This window comes from Talaromyces atroroseus (genome assembly GCF_001907595.1).
Source record: "Talaromyces atroroseus strain IBT 11181 chromosome Unknown scaffold_21, whole genome shotgun sequence".
Classification (NCBI taxonomy): Eukaryota; Fungi; Ascomycota; class Eurotiomycetes; order Eurotiales; family Trichocomaceae; genus Talaromyces; species Talaromyces atroroseus.
Genome location: NW_017971453.1, coordinates 151,841 through 168,049, shown reverse-complemented (window position 1 = coordinate 168,049; position 16,209 = coordinate 151,841). Strand labels below are relative to the sequence as shown.

At 47.2% G+C, this 16,209-nt stretch overlaps 8 protein-coding genes across 8 annotated transcripts; 5 read left to right on the top strand and 3 right to left on the bottom strand.

Moving 5' to 3' along the window:
- Positions 1-63: 63 nt before the first annotated feature.
- Positions 64-1,735, top strand: UA08_09387 (Argininosuccinate synthase; the record flags this gene model as incomplete). The annotated part of the gene is made up of 6 exons (XM_020265316.1): positions 64-112; positions 183-235; positions 379-578; positions 637-739; positions 807-983; positions 1,067-1,735. The coding sequence occupies 6 exons, from the start codon at positions 64-66 to the stop codon at positions 1,733-1,735; spliced, it is 1,251 nt and encodes a 416-aa protein (XP_020115445.1).
- A 463-nt stretch (positions 1,736-2,198) lies between these two features.
- On the top strand, positions 2,199-3,173 carry UA08_09386 (Trans-aconitate 2-methyltransferase; the record flags this gene model as incomplete). The annotated part of the gene is made up of 1 exon (XM_020265315.1): positions 2,199-3,173. One exon carries the CDS (start codon positions 2,199-2,201, stop codon positions 3,171-3,173), a length of 975 nt encoding a protein of 324 aa, XP_020115446.1.
- Positions 3,174-5,243: 2,070 nt separating this feature from the next.
- On the top strand, positions 5,244-6,827 carry UA08_09385 (hypothetical protein; the record flags this gene model as incomplete). The annotated part of the gene is made up of 1 exon (XM_020265314.1): positions 5,244-6,827. One exon carries the CDS (start codon positions 5,244-5,246, stop codon positions 6,825-6,827), a length of 1,584 nt encoding a protein of 527 aa, XP_020115499.1.
- A 1,022-nt stretch (positions 6,828-7,849) lies between these two features.
- Positions 7,850-9,083, top strand: UA08_09384 (hypothetical protein; the record flags this gene model as incomplete). Its single annotated transcript, XM_020265313.1, has 4 exons — positions 7,850-8,087; positions 8,148-8,522; positions 8,587-9,009; positions 9,076-9,083. 4 exons carry the CDS (start codon positions 7,850-7,852, stop codon positions 9,081-9,083), a joined length of 1,044 nt encoding a protein of 347 aa, XP_020115498.1.
- Positions 9,084-9,196: 113 nt separating this feature from the next.
- On the bottom strand, positions 9,197-10,123 carry UA08_09383 (hypothetical protein; the record flags this gene model as incomplete). The annotated part of the gene is made up of 1 exon (XM_020265312.1): positions 9,197-10,123. One exon carries the CDS (start codon positions 10,121-10,123, stop codon positions 9,197-9,199), a length of 927 nt encoding a protein of 308 aa, XP_020115495.1.
- Positions 10,124-11,085: 962 nt separating this feature from the next.
- UA08_09382 (hypothetical protein) lies at positions 11,086-12,060 on the top strand (the record flags this gene model as incomplete). The annotated part of the gene is made up of 2 exons (XM_020265311.1): positions 11,086-11,209; positions 11,384-12,060. 2 exons carry the CDS (start codon positions 11,086-11,088, stop codon positions 12,058-12,060), a joined length of 801 nt encoding a protein of 266 aa, XP_020115494.1.
- Positions 12,061-12,822: 762 nt separating this feature from the next.
- UA08_09381 (hypothetical protein) lies at positions 12,823-14,368 on the bottom strand (the record flags this gene model as incomplete). Its single annotated transcript, XM_020265310.1, has 2 exons — positions 12,823-13,847; positions 13,921-14,368. 2 exons carry the CDS (start codon positions 14,366-14,368, stop codon positions 12,823-12,825), a joined length of 1,473 nt encoding a protein of 490 aa, XP_020115497.1.
- A 353-nt stretch (positions 14,369-14,721) lies between these two features.
- UA08_09380 (hypothetical protein) lies at positions 14,722-15,930 on the bottom strand (the record flags this gene model as incomplete). The annotated part of the gene is made up of 3 exons (XM_020265309.1): positions 14,722-15,022; positions 15,082-15,537; positions 15,713-15,930. 3 exons carry the CDS (start codon positions 15,928-15,930, stop codon positions 14,722-14,724), a joined length of 975 nt encoding a protein of 324 aa, XP_020115496.1.
- Between the last annotated feature and the right edge of the window lie 279 nt (positions 15,931-16,209).

Genomic DNA, 16,209 nt, shown 5'->3' with positions numbered 1-16,209 from the left:
TACCGCGACCTCTTCTGTTTATTCTTTCCATTTCAATTGTCTCTACCCAACCTATATTTCACAATGGCTAAGCCTAAGGTCTGTTTGGCTTACTCTGGAGGACTCGACACCAGTGAGTACTTGCCGATGCGCCGGGAGAATGAAGAAGAAAAAGTCCTCGTCTTAACACTCCTCGCTGCCAGGTGTCATCCTCAAATGGCTCATTGAGCAGGGATACGACGTCGTTGCTTTCATGGTATGTCTCTTTCTGCGCGCGGCCAGTGGGCCCTTCTCACGTTTCCATCTCTTTCTTCGTCTATTGAATTTCAACCCACTCCATGTCTGTGCTTTTCTGCAATCTGTCTTGCGCAAACCAGCTGATTAAATGATGCTCTCAAGGCCGACGTCGGACAAAACGAAGACTTCGGTGCTGCTGAAAAGAAGGCCCTCGCCATCGGCGCCGTCAAGTTTGTTGTCGAGGATCTCAAGCGCGAATTCGTCGAAGAACTATGCTTCCGAGCTATCCAATGCAATGCCATTTTCGAAGACCAATACCTGCTCGGAACATCATTGGCTCGTCCGGTCATTGCCCGTGCTCAGTACGTACAGCAATCTTGCAGTTATTTATTGATTGAGTTTACTGACCATTGATCGCAGGATGCGCGTGGCTCAGCAGAACGAATGTATTGCCGTGTCGCATGGCTGCACCGGCAAGGGAAATGACCAGGTCCGATTCGAGTTGGCGTTCTATGCTATCCAGGTGAGAGAATTTGCTTCATCAACAGAAAATCTGGAAATTGTGACAAGCTAACGGGGGACAACAATAGCCAACCATCAAAGTCATTGCTCCATGGCGACTGCCAGAATTTTTCGAGCGTTTCGCTGGCCGAAATGACTTGCTTGATTACTCTGCCAAAGTCGGTATTCCTGTGACATCCACCAAGGCCAAGCCCTGGAGTATGGACGAGAACCTGGCACACTGCTCATACGAAGCCGGTATTCTGGTAAGATCGACCAACCCTAGAAAAATTAAGATGCAAAGAAGAGAAAAATAGAAGCATAAGCAAGCTCACAATATTACATATAGGAAGATCCGAACATCACTCCCCCAGCTGACATGTGGAAATTGACCGATTCTCCTCTCGACGCTCCTAACACTCCCGAGGAATTCACCCTCTCTTTCGAGAAGGGTATCCCATCCAAACTCGTCACTTCCTCCGGCCAGACCGTCACTGGATCTCTGGATATCTTCACAACATTGAACGCTGTCGGCCGCAAGCACGGTATTGGCCGGGTGGACATTGTCGAGAACCGCTTCATCGGCATCAAATCGCGAGGCTGCTACGACTCGCCTGCGATGACCATCCTCCGTGCCGCACACGTTGACCTGGAAGGATTGGTGTTGGACCGTGAAGTCCGCTCCCTGCGTGACCAGTTCGTGACCTTTACCTGGTCCAAGCTCCTGTACAACGGACTCTACTTCTCTCCCGAGCGTGAGTTCATTGAGAAGAGCGTGGTTGCTAGTCAGGACACAGTCAACGGAACCGTCCGCCTTTGCGCCTACAAGGGCGCAGTCTCTGTCCTTGGTCGCTTCAGTGAGACTGAGAAGCTATACAGCGCCGAGGAGAGCAGCATGGACACCTTGACCGATTTCAGCCCCGTCGACACCACTGGTTTCATCGGCATTTCCAAGATCCGTCTCGCCAAGTACGGTCAGGCCAAAGCCGATGCTGGCGAGAGCTTGAGCCGGGCATAGATTATTTTTTCGTGTCCTGTCTGACTATTATCATTTTCTTTTCTTCTTATAATATGGACCCGGAGTTTAGATGTACTTCGTATGTGTGACAATAGGAGGAACGTGTACATGCGTTTGGACTCGGTAATGATGATTAAAATGGATTAAATGAAACGTTTAATCATGGAATTTTCCTTGCTCATACAAATGAGCGCCAGTAACCTCCGTACAAATTTTTGATTATTCGTTTCAGCAATGTAACTAACTACCTACGCATTGGCATGTGTATATAATATTTTGAAGGTCCGAAGTACTTCCAAGTAAAAACAGTAAAGCAGCGAAAACCGGAGGTCACTACAATTAGCCGGCCGAGCGTCGCTCGGACTTCCAGCCACATACTGTTGTTGTCTTGGGGTATGTATAAAGAGGCCAGCATTGAGGGAAGCTTGCAATTGAAGACAACAAAAATAACTAAAGAGATCAAATGAAGCTTTTATCATCGAGTCTTGTCATCTGCCGCCAAGTCACTGGGCGCGCTGTCAACTTCGAGCGCCTCCCCGCCTTTCGGCAAGCTTCCCGAACATCATCAACACACTGTACCTCGAGACGAATGGCATCCACCACCGCTCCGCCTGACAGTGGCACTAAAGACTGGAATGCAGCGCAGTACCTGAAATTCGAGGAAGAGCGTACGCGGCCTGTGCGAGACCTCCTTGCTCAGATCCCGGTCCACTCTCCCCGACGCGTGGTCGATTTGGGATGTGGCCCCGGAAACTCCACGAGCGTGCTATTAGCACGATGGCCCAATGCCCATATCACCGGCATGGACTCGTCGCCGGACATGATCAGAACGGCTCGTCAGACCCTGCCACAGCTGGACTTTGAGCTGGCCGATTTGGCTACCTGGACTCCGTCATATCTGTCCTCGTCATCCCCCGTGGAGGAGGATGGGCAGGTTGACGTGTTCTTCTCCAATGCCGTTTTCCAGTGGATACCTCATGAGCAAAGACTGCCACTTATGACCCGGTTCATCGAAATGCAGGCATCGGGTGGTATTTTCGCCATCCAGATACCGGACAATTTCCTCGAGCCATCGCACGTGCTGATGCGGGAAACGGCGGGTGATGGAGGCCCATGGACGTCGATTCTGAAAGATCGTCAGCCAGCTCGTGCACAATTCCAGTCTGTGCAGGAAATCTATGATCATCTGATTCCTCTCTGCCAGAGTGTGAATATCTGGCATACGCATTACTATCACGTCCTGGACAGCCATGAAGCGGTCGTTGAATGGGTCAAGGGCACCGGGTTGAGGCCGTTCATTGATCCGTTATCGGAAGATGATAGGGCAGGGTTTATTGCGCGGTATCTGGAAAGGCTGAAACGGGTATATCCGGTCTCTGTGGATGGCAAAGTGATACTGAGGTATCCGAGATTATTCGTTGTTGCGACTAGAAAGTGACATTTCCGTACCGTCGCCATATTAATTGGTTGCTGCTGCTGCTAGTAGTTGCTTTAGCACATGAAACTGCGACATATATGATAGTAATACTATATACTACCACGCTAACTATATCATTATGTGCTAATCTAATACGGAGAGGCACGAACGAATAAGTGTTGCTGGGTGGACAGACGTCCAGTATCTAAAGAGACTAGTTCACAGATAGATAAGCCTTCCACTCCTCCATACGGAGTACTCTGTACCGAACTGAATACTTGCGATAGTACTTATATAGTACTACATACTATATACGTGGTAGCTTTGTCGGATGAGGGTCTAACGCACGTACTATCGTTTTAGAACCTTCCTAGCCTCTCTATTTAGGTGACAGTTATGTATGGAGATGGAGCCCGGAGAATGGGCTATGCTCATTATGCTGTCGGTCAAACAGTACTATAATTTGACAACGGTTATGGCGTAGTATTCTGTCCTCAGCACATAATCATTAATATTGGATTCAGTCACTTCGTGCATATTTGGAAGTTTAGTGCTTAGATAATTATACGTTACATGCAACACACAGTCTCCCCAGAGTCCCCGCTGGCTGTCTCGTACGTACTTCTAAGTTCTCACAGATGGCGATGAGCACTGCGTAGATCAGCCAGATCTACTGAGGCTTGCCCGATCGGGCAATTGAGACAGAAGTTGGCAACCCCGGCCGTGTGATTGACTCCTCACCAGTGCGCTGCTCTCAGTAAGAGGTATCGTGTTCCTATCATACTGCACAGAAAAAAAAAAGATTCGCCAAATTACTTGACCGCGCTAGGAACAATTCGGACACAAGTGCTATATTTAATTCTTACGAAATTATCCAAATATCTTATCTGCCTGAGATCTAAGGGGCGGGCTAGATCTAGCTGCTTCTGATTGGTCGGCTGTCTCTCCCCTTGGAAAAAGGTTGCACCAATCAACGGGACGGCATCTGCAGAGGGCAAACGGCTGCTCACAGCCTCTTAGCCAATCGGGACGGTGGAAACGCCCAGCTAAACATTTAGCGGCCATCCTTCAATTTGAAGCCTAAGGCAAGACTACTCGGTCTCTCGAGTTTAAAATATTGAATGTGAGTACGTGGTGTCGAATCGTTGATTTGTAAGTATGGAGCAGTTGGGAATTAGTGCTGCGTATAATCTATTGGGCGTGCTGATAAGTTCAGCGGACGCAAGGAGAGGGGAAGCGATAACCTTACTACACTGTACAGTGCACACCGTCTCAGCTTGATGTGTATGGGTTCTCAACAGCATTGCACATCATGACAGATGAACTAATAACTACATATGTACTATGTGGTTATATAATATATAGCGTGCAGTGTGTAGTATTGTACAGCACTGCACGGCCATGCACAAAAGCCACAAGCACTGCATAACGATGAGCTGGACAAAAATTATGCGATCGGGTGCACATATTCAGACTTTCCGAGTTCAGGTGTTGATCGGCCCGAAAAGAGACCAATGACATTCCTCTGCGAGTAAGCGGTGTCTGGCCGAAATCGTCTAAGCAAAGCCGAAGAAATCTACTGCAATTCCGACTGATGTCATCCCGGCTCCGCAGCGGGGGCATATGCAGCCACACATCGTCGCTGTCCACTTGGTCCCTCTCCTAACGCGGCTGTGCGGGGGTAGGCCCACTGCTACGCCTGCTGTGTTTCGCTGACCTGGAGGACGGCCCCGCCTGGCTGAAGTATAATGCTGTGTTCGTCTATCGCTAAATCAGAATGCATCTCCCGTAGAACTAGGGTAGAGTACTACTGTGTATAGAATTTTTAGGTGATTGTCCTCGCGGGGGAAAACAAAAGAAATTCGGAAAGAGATGTTGGAGAATGTGGCGGCGCTTAGATATATATAGGGCGCACATGCACCCTCAGTCCATTCCTTTTTCCACTTGCATTCTCCATTATTTACGCACAACTTCATATTTCGACCTTCACTCCTCCCATGTTTGTCCTCGCTTATCCCTATTACCATCAGAGGTAGAGGACATCGAGTTTTTACACGGGAGTCTCCAATCACCGCACCAAATCCAGCAGCCATGGCTCCCACATATGCTGGTTTGTCGGGCAAACGCCTGTCCATGGCCATCAGCGCTGTCAGCACCTTGGGTTTCCTGCTCTTCGGTTATGACCAGGGTCTCATGTCTGGTATTATTAGCAACACTCATTTTGAAGATGTATTTACCGCTACCAGAAACAACGCGACTATGCAGGCTCTGGTTACGTCTGTTTACGAACTGGGTTGTTTTGCCGGTGCAATCTTCACCTTGATATATGGTGACACCCTTGGTCGTCGCCTCATTATTATTATTGGTGCCTCTATCATGATTATCGGCGTCATCATCCAGGTCACTTCGTTTCCCGGCCACATCCCACTGCTGCAGTTTTTCGTCGGTCGAGTCGTGACTGGAATCGGTAATGGCATGAACACCTCCACTATCCCTACATACCAGGCTGAATGTTCCCACACAACCAACCGTGGTCTGCTAATTTGCATTGAAGGGGGTACCATTGCCATTGGTACGGCGATCGCCTATTGGATCGACTTCGGTTGCCATTTTGGTCCTCCTGACCTTGTGTGGCGATTCCCCATTGCTTTCCAGGTTGTCTTCGGTATCATGATTATTGTTGGAATGTGGCATTTGCCTGACTCCCCTCGTTACTTGATTACCCGCGGCAAGGTAGATGAAGGCGAGTACGTGCTGGCCGCGCTTTCTGGTAAGGAAGTCGATGACCACGAAACTATAATCCAGAAACAGTTGGTCCTTGACTCTATCCGTGCCTCGGGCGCTATGGATAATGTTAAATACAAAGATCTGCTCACTGGTGGTCCTTCGCAACACTTGCGTCGTATGCTGATTGGTGCTTCGTCTCAAATCATTCAACAACTCGGTGGTTGCAATGCTGTCATTTACTACTTGCCCGTCCTTTTGCAGAACTCACTTGGAGAGTCCCAAGAAAAAGCACTCCTTATTGGTGGTATTAATATGATTTGCTATGCCGTCTTTGCCACTTTTTCGTGGTTCTTTATCGAAAAGATCGGTCGTCGCAAGTTATTCTTGGGTGGTACCATGGGCCAGTGTGTTGCCATGGTGATTACTTTCGCCTGTTTGATTCCCAAAAAGAAAAACGTATATGACGGGGCCGTCTTCGGTCTTTTTCTATACATGTGCTTCTTTGGTGCTACCATGCTCCCACTTCCTTGGTTATACCCTGCAGAGATCTCTCCCATCAAGACTCGTGCTAAGGCCAACGCTGTGTCTACCTGCAGTAACTGGATTTTCAACTTCGCTGTTGTCATGATCACCCCCGTTATGGTCGCCCATATTGGATGGGGCACTTACTGCTTCTTCGCCGCCATGAATCTCCTCTTCATTCCTCTCATCTGGTTTTTCTACCCAGAGACAGCCGGTCGCAGTCTTGAGGAAATCGATCTGATTTTCGCCAAGGGTTTCATTGAGGATATGAGCTACGTTAAGGCCTCTCACGTCATGCCCAAGCTCAATGATGATGAGGTTGATGCTCAAGCGGCCGAATACGGTCTCAACAGAAGCTCGGATGACGAGGGTTCTCAAGAACAGGAGAAGCATATTGAGAGGAGACAATCTAACTCACCGCAGTGAAACCGCTTTTGAATACTTTTTTCCACTTTTCCTTTTCATGGATAACAAAATTATCCTTTATGATGACTGTTTTTGCTCGCTTTTATGAAACGAACGCATATTTGATACCATGAATTGCATATAGATGGCTTTTTGTTAGTGTTGATTGGCATGGAATAATCCTGCCGTTGTTTCTATCGGATTTCGATGCATCGATTCATTAAATATTTCAATGAGAAAAGTGCAATATGTGATTTTCCTCGTGTATACCCCTTTTTGTGATACCTGGATGATACCGATGATTTTCCTGGGTAGGGTTATGACTATGTGAATGAAATGGGCGGCTGCCTTTGCTTATTCCTCACAACTTCATACCGCTTTTGCTATAGCTCCTATGATGAGCTGCAACTGATTTAATTTTCCCTCACCAGTTTATAAGCAATTTGGCGTAAGACAAGACAAGGAGCGAATCATCTCGGAATTGACCAGGCCCTCGAGTTTCTGACGGTCCATGAAAAGAACTTGAAAAAGTCCCATTTGGTGCAACCTATTCGCTTTTCAGGAGAAAGATCAGAAAAGAATGGAAATGCACACGTCGAATGATTATTCGGTTGTGGCGGGCTTTGGCTCGTAAACGCGGCTGCGGGTGCGGGTGCGGCCATCTGGATGTCTTGCTTATTTATTCCTGACTTCATTTTCCAGCCTCACTTCTGAATTGTCCAATCTGTGCTCCCACCGGACCCCCATGCGCATTTGGCAACCGTGAAAATGCATCGAACCGGATTTGTTGGTCATTCCTTCTGCCGTTCAAGACGAGCATGGAATGCACGGAGACCCGTGATGCTCACGTAATCGTGTTGTTGTGACAAATCTATAACGCAGAATACTCGATGGCAGTGATTGATTGTTACACGGGATGGAATACTTAGGTAGCAGACACGTAAATATAAATAGCCCTAGCCTTCGCCCTCTCTGCTTTTGACCAAGGCACATTCGGTCCCTTGACTTGAATGCCCCCACAAACTCGCACCCTCATCATAATTATGGCTTCAGAAACTCCGCTGATTCCTCCAAACACTGGATCAACAGTGGAGGTGTCTATAATACACGGTGGTCGAACCTCGGCGCCAACTGCGTGGATGGTCAAAAGCCCTGTTCCCGGGCATGAGTTGATGCACATTCCTTGCTACAGTTTCTTGATTGAGCACAAAACACAAGGGAAAAAGATCCTTTATGACCTTGGTTTCATGAAAGCCTGGAAAGAAAAAACCCCACCGGCGAGTAAGTGCAGATTTTCGATGTTGAGCGTGGTTAAGGCCATCTAATTAAACTATTGCAAAGTCCTGAACCAGATTGAGTCTACACCGGAGGTAATTGTTGACATTTCAAAGGATGTGGCCGATCAGCTCCACGATGGGGGCATTGCTCTTGAATCCATTAATGCCATTATCTGGTCTCACCACCATGTCGACCATACTGGAGACCCTTCGCTATTCCCCCGGTCTACCTCGCTGATTGTTGGTCCTGGGTTCAAAAGTAACAAGGCCACCTACCCCGGTTACCCCAAAAACCAGAATGCCTTAGTTGCAGATGATGCGTTCCACGGCCGTGAGCTGATCGAACTCGACTTTTCTACCGCTAGTAGTATTGGCAGATTCCCAGCCATTGACTACTTCAATGACGGCAGCTTTTACATATTGCAATCTTTGGGACACAGTAAGTGACATCCTAATTAGTGTCTGCCAGCACCATTATCTTACATGCTGAGTTTCCATGCTAGCCCACGATCATCTCAGTGCTCTAGCGCGCACCTCCGAGAATAAGTTTATCTTTCTCGGCGGCGATGTCGCCCATCACCCTGGTGAATTCCGACCAACGACCTCCCTTCCTCTCCCTGCTCAGCTTGATCCGTCAGTACTTGGCAAACCGCAGACGGCGTCCCTGTGCCCTGGGTCTATTTTCGAGGATATCCATCCCGGCAGGGAAAATGGTAGGGACTACAGAACTACCCCTTTCTACGAACTTAATGCAATGGGGAACGCATCTCTACCAGATGCAGAAGCTTCTATTGCCAAGATGCAGAATTTTGATGGATCTCTCGAGGTCTTTGTCGTCATCGCTCATGACGCCAGCCTGCTGGATATTCTGCCTTTTTTTCCAGAGAAGATAAGCAATTGGGACTCGCATGGTTACAAGGATAGGGGTACGTGGACTTTTTTGAAGGATTTCGTGCAATGAATCGTTCGTTATATGGGCTTTTTATACCTAGGTATCTAGAACAGCCTGCTTTAAGCAATTTATCCAAGGTTATCTTATATAATCAAGAACCACAGCGTAACTAAATACAACGCTAACTAAATAAAGTAAAATCAAGCATTCAATCATCCAGTCTAGTACGGAACTTGACTGTATGTATCCTCAACAATCTCCTTCTCCCTTTCGAGAAACTCCGAAAATGAATTCAAAGGTATTTTCCACGCATTCAGTTTCTCCATATCCGCAAATTGAACCATATCACGTAAAACCTTTTGCCATGAAGCCGGCGAATTATTCGCTGCCTCCACTTCAAACTCCTCGTCCGATAAAAAGTATGCCGTTATCTTCTTACCCGTTGCCTTGCTCAATCCACTCATGATCTCATCTACTGTGAGAAGCTCCGATGCTATGTGAATAGCTTGTGTATGAAATCGCGCCGGATCCAATAAAGCCGCAGCACCGAACTTGCCAATATCGTCGTGATCAACCATTGGGATGATGTTTTCCTTTTGAAATGACGTGCGAAAAATGCCGCTCATTTCCAGACCACGGTACGCCAATAGGATTTTCGGTTTAAGAAAGTTAGCCATGAAGTTACCAGGCCGCAGGATGGTCCAGTATTCAAATCCGCCGTTGCGGACGAGTTCTTCGATGATTTGCTTGGGTCGAAGGATCATGGCAATTGCGCCGTTGGGGTCCCAAGCTGCGAGTCTTTCGGGATGGTCGGTAGAAAAAGAGGTTGAGCATACGACATGTATGATAGTGCCGGTATCTTTGGCGGCTGCTAGTATGTGTTTGCAGTAGTCGACTGCTGTGAGTGGGCTTGGGGGCACGTTGAGAAATATGCCTGTACAGCCCTTCATGCCGGATCGGAGGACTTCTTCGTTGTCGAGTTCTCCGGTAAACAGTTTGACGCCTAGGGAACTTAGGTCTACGGCGGTAGAAGAGTTAGGGTTGCGTGTGATTGCATGCACGGTGCAGCCTTTGCTGAGGAGATGGCGAGTGACTGCATTGCCTTGGGGGCCTGTGGCGCCGGTTATGAAGAAGGTAGGTCCGGGCATCTTTTGCAATTTTGAATGTATGATTGAGTGGAGAGGTATATATTGAGAAAAGATCACTCTGAGGAAGGCTTTTGACAATGTCAATGACAACTATGATTGTGAGGAGATAACCAGGAAAATCGTCTCTCTTTATAGCTGAGCTTCTGCACTACTTTCATGGAACGAATTTTTCTCACAAGACCTATAAAGAACTTCATAGAAGCTAATTAAATTATTTTCATGTTATTGATTGGTTCAGCCCTAACGTACTGCCTCTAGCAGGGTGGAATTCCTCCATTGCCATGAGTCACTATCATTTCAACCAGATGAAAATGTTACTAGCCGGCCTAGAGGACCTCTTTATATCCAATCATGGTGTACCACCTGCAGATATCTCGGGCTATACCTCGAAGCAGGCTCGTTTGATATGAGATTGTCTGTATAGTAACGATTTAGCTCTGGAACATTGGCGGAATTCCGCCGCCCCACATCGACTAGTTTTGCACGCTAAATTCCACCGTCTCTGAGTCTCTATTCAGTCTCGCAGAAGCATCAAAACAATTCTACCAAGTCTAGGGGAGTATTAACTGATTAAAATTTGTGCTGACTAAGAACCAACACCGTGTGCAAGCGAGCTCTTTAACTAGGTATTGGCGCTACCACCAATCCGAGCCGGAGAATAGATGTCGGTGGTACAGGCTCCTGTCGCATACAAAGAAAGAAATGGCTCCATCCCACGGCGCAAGGCATGCACGGCGTGTGCTAAAGCTAGAAGACGGTGCGACCTCTTCCTGCCGACTTGCTCGCGATGCAGCCAGCGGGGACTGAATTGCGAGTATCCTTTGCTAGCGGCTGCAAACTTGCCTGTCAACCAGCTAGTAACGTTGCATCTGCCACCGTCTTTTCTGAAACCATATGAGTATGAAGTCGGCGAAAAATTACTATCTACTCCAGTAAGACTTGCGCCGTGGTCCTCGGCAGCCATGGCTCGAATGCAGGTCACTCTGGATGTGTTTCAAAACGCGCATAGGACAATGGTGCTGGACAATGAGACGCCGTGGAGCCATCCATTACTGTATCGGAACTTCATGCCGCGATCCATGCAAGGTGCGTGCTCCAATTTACCGCTTCTTTTGACTGATACGGAAGGCAAGGCGCTATTCTTGCAATGTATAGTAACCGTCAATACTTACCCAGATGCCTATGCATGTTGCTCTTTGTACATGAACAGGAACGCAACGAATTTTAAAAACATACTATCAATAATCGAAAACCGTGTAGCCGACCTTCTAGCATCGGAACAGCCAACCAGTGCTATAGAGTGTCTAGCACGCTTACAGGCGCTGATAATTTACCAAACAATAAGACTCTTTGATGACGACACATCGGCTCGCTTGGCCGCCGCCATGACCATGCCGGCCCTGCGCTCTTCGTTGACTTATTTCCTACAAAATGTGTATGTGGATGACACTTTAGCGTTCGGAAATCCCCCCATCAGTTCTCTTCTCGAGGAACCGTCATCTTCGTCAGCTGCCGATCACGGCCTCAGCAGGGACTTTTGGCAGACCTGGATCTTTGAAGAATCAGCGCGTCGCACAATATTCCTAGCATACCTCTTGATTCGCATCTGGGAAGTCATGTACATTTTCAGCAACAACAACGACAAAGCCGAGCAGGAGAAAAAACAGCAAATGAGGAAAAATCATAAGTGTGACGGTCGACTAGGCTCGTCGCATTGCTGGTACTTGTCATCACACTTATGGCAAGCTCGGACCCGATATGAATTTGCATTGGCGTACGCGGAGAAGAATCGATTCCTGATCCGAGACTTGGATTTTACGGAATTTTTGGCGTTTGGTTATCCAGATGATGTTGACATGTTTGGGAAAATGGTCTTGTCGGCTTCGATGGGGATAGAAGCCTTTCAGAATTGGTGTTCGGCTAGAGGGGGAATGTGAGCGGACTGTGTATTTGATGTGTGTTCAAACAAGGCTGCTTTCTTTTATAAGATTTTGTTTTACTAGTGATTCAGTTTTTGCATGGATGTACTAGTTTATTCCGAGATTGAAGCCCGGCTCGATTATTGCGCAATTCAGAAGGAATGTCCCAATTCAGTAATTGTCCCTGAATGCTCTCTTGGGCCCCATTTCCCTCATATACTTCTGGAAATGGGGAAGAACTCTATGTTAAAGGGAATATCAATCATTTCTTCCAACTTACTGATATGGGTTCGTTCTCCGCTGAAAGTAAGGAATAATGACATTTCCGTTGTTCCACATGAAATAACCAAACGGTTTGCCCTCAAAAGACGTTGCGTACATAGGGGCTTTCTTCTTAGAGGCGTGGAGGATTATCGCGTAAATGACCGACTACCCCAGACATCCCAAAAATCGACCCTTGTTTCGACAAATATCAAGACAAGGGAACACATAATTGAAATACTTAGTAGTTCTGTAAGATAACTAGCAGATTAGGCAAAAGCCAAAGAAAATACTTGTTCTCACTTAGATATTGTCTCTTTTAGTCAAGGCCATAATTAAAATATCGTAAAAGCAATAAGGTCACAGTTATTATTGGTTTCTTTTAACCAACTTTGCATGCATGATAATGGAATTCTTCGTCAATACTTGCGGTTCAAAATAGCTGACTCATACATCACTCCCCATGAAAACAAACGATCATCAAGCAAAGTGGATATCAATCTTCCAATGCCATGCCGCCTAGACAGCCATGCCCTCGTCCAATTCATGCAGAATTCTGCAGATGCGCTGTCGATTTATCAAGCCCAGTGATTCCTCACACATGCGTTCAGCACGCAGACATAGATATTGCCAATCCAAAGGAGTGGCTTTTTCATTGATGGAATTAAGTTCCCAGATGATATCACGCGGAGCTCGCCGTCGCCAGTACGGCCATGGGACATGAAGCTTCGTTGCAATCAAAAAGGCCTCAACCTCGGAGTGGTGAAGTTGATCGAGGATAGTCATCAAAGACTCCTGGGGAAACGTGTTAAAGCTGTGACCTGTATTGCTGACAGTCACGCCACCCTCAGTAACCCATTCGTCGTCGAGTCTGTCATGATTCGGTTCTTCCATCATGACTGTATAGCGGCGTGCACCCTCGGCAACCATTTCTTCGACTTCCTCTACATAAAGCGGGTCATTCATAGCCACGAGCATGCGGTTGACATCATACTGGCTACGGTCTGTCATGAGTGACGCAATGTCAGTGTACCATGCACGCATACCGTAGTTATCGCCTCTTTCATTGACGATCCAATCCGCAATCTGGCGACTCCCAGTTACCGTACTGCCATCATCCCAGCGCGCCCGGAGTGCAGCTAGAAACGAATTCAAGTTCGCCTCGATTTTGTCGGCACCAATGACACTTGCAGCCATTTTCCAGCAGTTTTCGTGGATTGGAAACCCATGAGGGAACAAATTCTGATTGTTTTCGTCGTGGAAATGGCATGGATACACACTAATCCGTTTGACAAGTTCCTTCTGGGTAGTGTTTTTCTTTTGCGTTTCGGGGAGCTGCTTGTTGTAGAAATGACAGCGATCAATTAGGGCATCTTCCTTGTTGATGGGGACAGTCAAAATTGGCTCGCCAGCTTCATAGCTGCATTTGTTGTACATCTTGCGAGCTTTGGGGTCGCTATCCCAGAGATGATATCGACCGACTCCGGATACGTAATAAGTTGGAGTCTGATGTCCGGGTTCCATTTTCTTCTTCTGACGGATGACTTTGGGACATTATATCAGCATCAAGCTTTGATCCCTTAATCTAGATGATATATGAAAGATAGCAGAACTCACCAGCGCGGTACAGTCCTGTCCAGCCAGGCTTAGGCATCACACCAAATTTTCTTTCATTTGCCCGGTAGCAGTCAGAATCAGTATCACCCTGCTGCAATTCCTCGAATTCCACGTTCCCGGCATCAGCATGCTGCACCGTACCAGGTCCTGTGGTAGTGTATCGATTGACAGTCCATGATACAGCCTGCTCATCCTCGAGAGTGATGCACATGCCACATATGCCACAAAACGTATTCTGCTTGTCATGAATGAACATCGGGCCAGCATGCTTGTCAATAGGATATTCATTCATGTAACTAGGCCACAGCTGGTCTTCTGTATTCCCATCATCCTGGGAGGAGAACAATGCATAGAGACCAGCTAAATCCTCGCCATCACCAGCAGGAGTGCGTGTTTGCGTTGCTGAAGCCTGTAGCTCAGCAGGGCTGGGTCGATAGACGAGCTTCATTTTAATACCACTCATACCCATCAGCTTTTCGATGAGTTGAAGGAAGAGGAAAAGGAGAAACTAAAAGAATGGGATTGACAATAATTTTTGACCATCTCTTCGTCAGTATTACCGCCTGAAAATTCAAGAGTACTGGTGTATTTGGGACGGAAAGTTCTGGCATCCGAGTGTGAGCGTCACCATGCTCTAGGCAACACTGTCACCGTAATAGACACCTAACTCTCCTCAATTAGAAAAGAATAAGACATAGCTTAGCAATGGCCACGTCGAAATTAAATTTCTACAGCGATCAAACTAATGCGTCCCCTTATTCTTTCTTTGAAAAATTTGCGTCATTATGAATTTTTTTCGTGTCATTGAATATGCCCTCGTTCATCGCCAATCGCACGTAGTGTCAAGTTGCTTATCTTTTTCAAGAGAATCGGATGACCCGGGGATTGGCGGTCACAGCTGCGATCACTAGGGTTGGAGCGGATTCTGGTGAGAAGGTAGACGCCAAAAAGAGGTTTCAATGCTGGTAACGACAAGGCAATGAGAGTGGCGCCTATTTCTGACATCTCAATCGCAAGTTGTGGATCGTAATACCATGTGCTGTCTTTTGACCACTGGCCCATGCAGACCAGATAAATGCGAGCGAGGGATATACCGAGGACTCTGTGCCATTTCAATCAGTGCTCTTTCTATAGAAATTGTTTTCTAGCGGGGTAACTCACAGGACACCGGGGAACATGACAAAGGCAAGTCCCAGCTTTCTTCTCCACGGGACATGTAGAAGATGAATCAACATTGTCGGAATGACAAACATGATGATGTCGCAGACAAAAGATAGACATGAAATTGTGATGTAGACTGCACCCCAGGATATGCACTTATATTGGATGAAATCGGGCTGCCATGAATACGGCCATTTGCCCGTGACCGGAATGCAGTGAAAGAGGAGGAGGAAGAATTGAGCCAGGAAGAGGACAACGAAGATAACCCAGCAAACACGAAGAGTAATGTAGAGCTTGACGTGAGCGTCGGAGAGTCGACTATAAAAGGCGAGTCCAGACATGCGACAGGTGAAGAGGGCGACGATGTAGAGGAAATGTAAGATGATATCCAATTCTTCTCCGTGGTCCGTCCGAGCATTATTGAGCGACATGACATATTCAACGTAGACACCGCGCCTACCGTTCCCATTGTTTATTACCAAAACACATAGCGGCACCAAGGGTATATATAGAACCTGTTATTCGTTTGTCTCGTCAGTCACTGGCTATACCGAGCGGGTACTCATGCCAGGGAAAAGTGAAAAAGACTGAGAGAATGGATGGTAAATGTCGACGTACAAAGGTAACACACGCTAGCCAATCGTCTAGACCAAACTTTCGAACAACGAATATTCTTGAATAGCACCGCAGAAGCAAGAACACAAATGTTAAAGTAAACACAAAATATATGCCGATCTTGGTAGGGCCATCGCGAGAATCTAGCAAAAGCGACACTGGCACACCAGGAGGAACATTGCCGACAGCAATGGCGTGGGCAATATCAGATGGTATAAAGTCGTCATGAACCATTGTTGTTTTGTACAGCTGGTGGAGTTCTGAAGGCCGCCCTGGTCATGGTCCTCCAGAGATATGATATTCAATAGGCTTGCTGCAGCTGTATAGCCGGACAAACGGCTTCCTCTTAGGTTTTGTTCTCGTCGATTGAACGAGACAAAGCAAACGCGAGGACTTCACGCTCTTTGTAATGAGTGTAGTTAATCGGATGCCTGCACACTCCTCTTTTTCGTTGATCCTCTTCCGTCAAGTACTAGTAGCGGCGGCGGCCAGACATTGCGCTCACAGGATGAA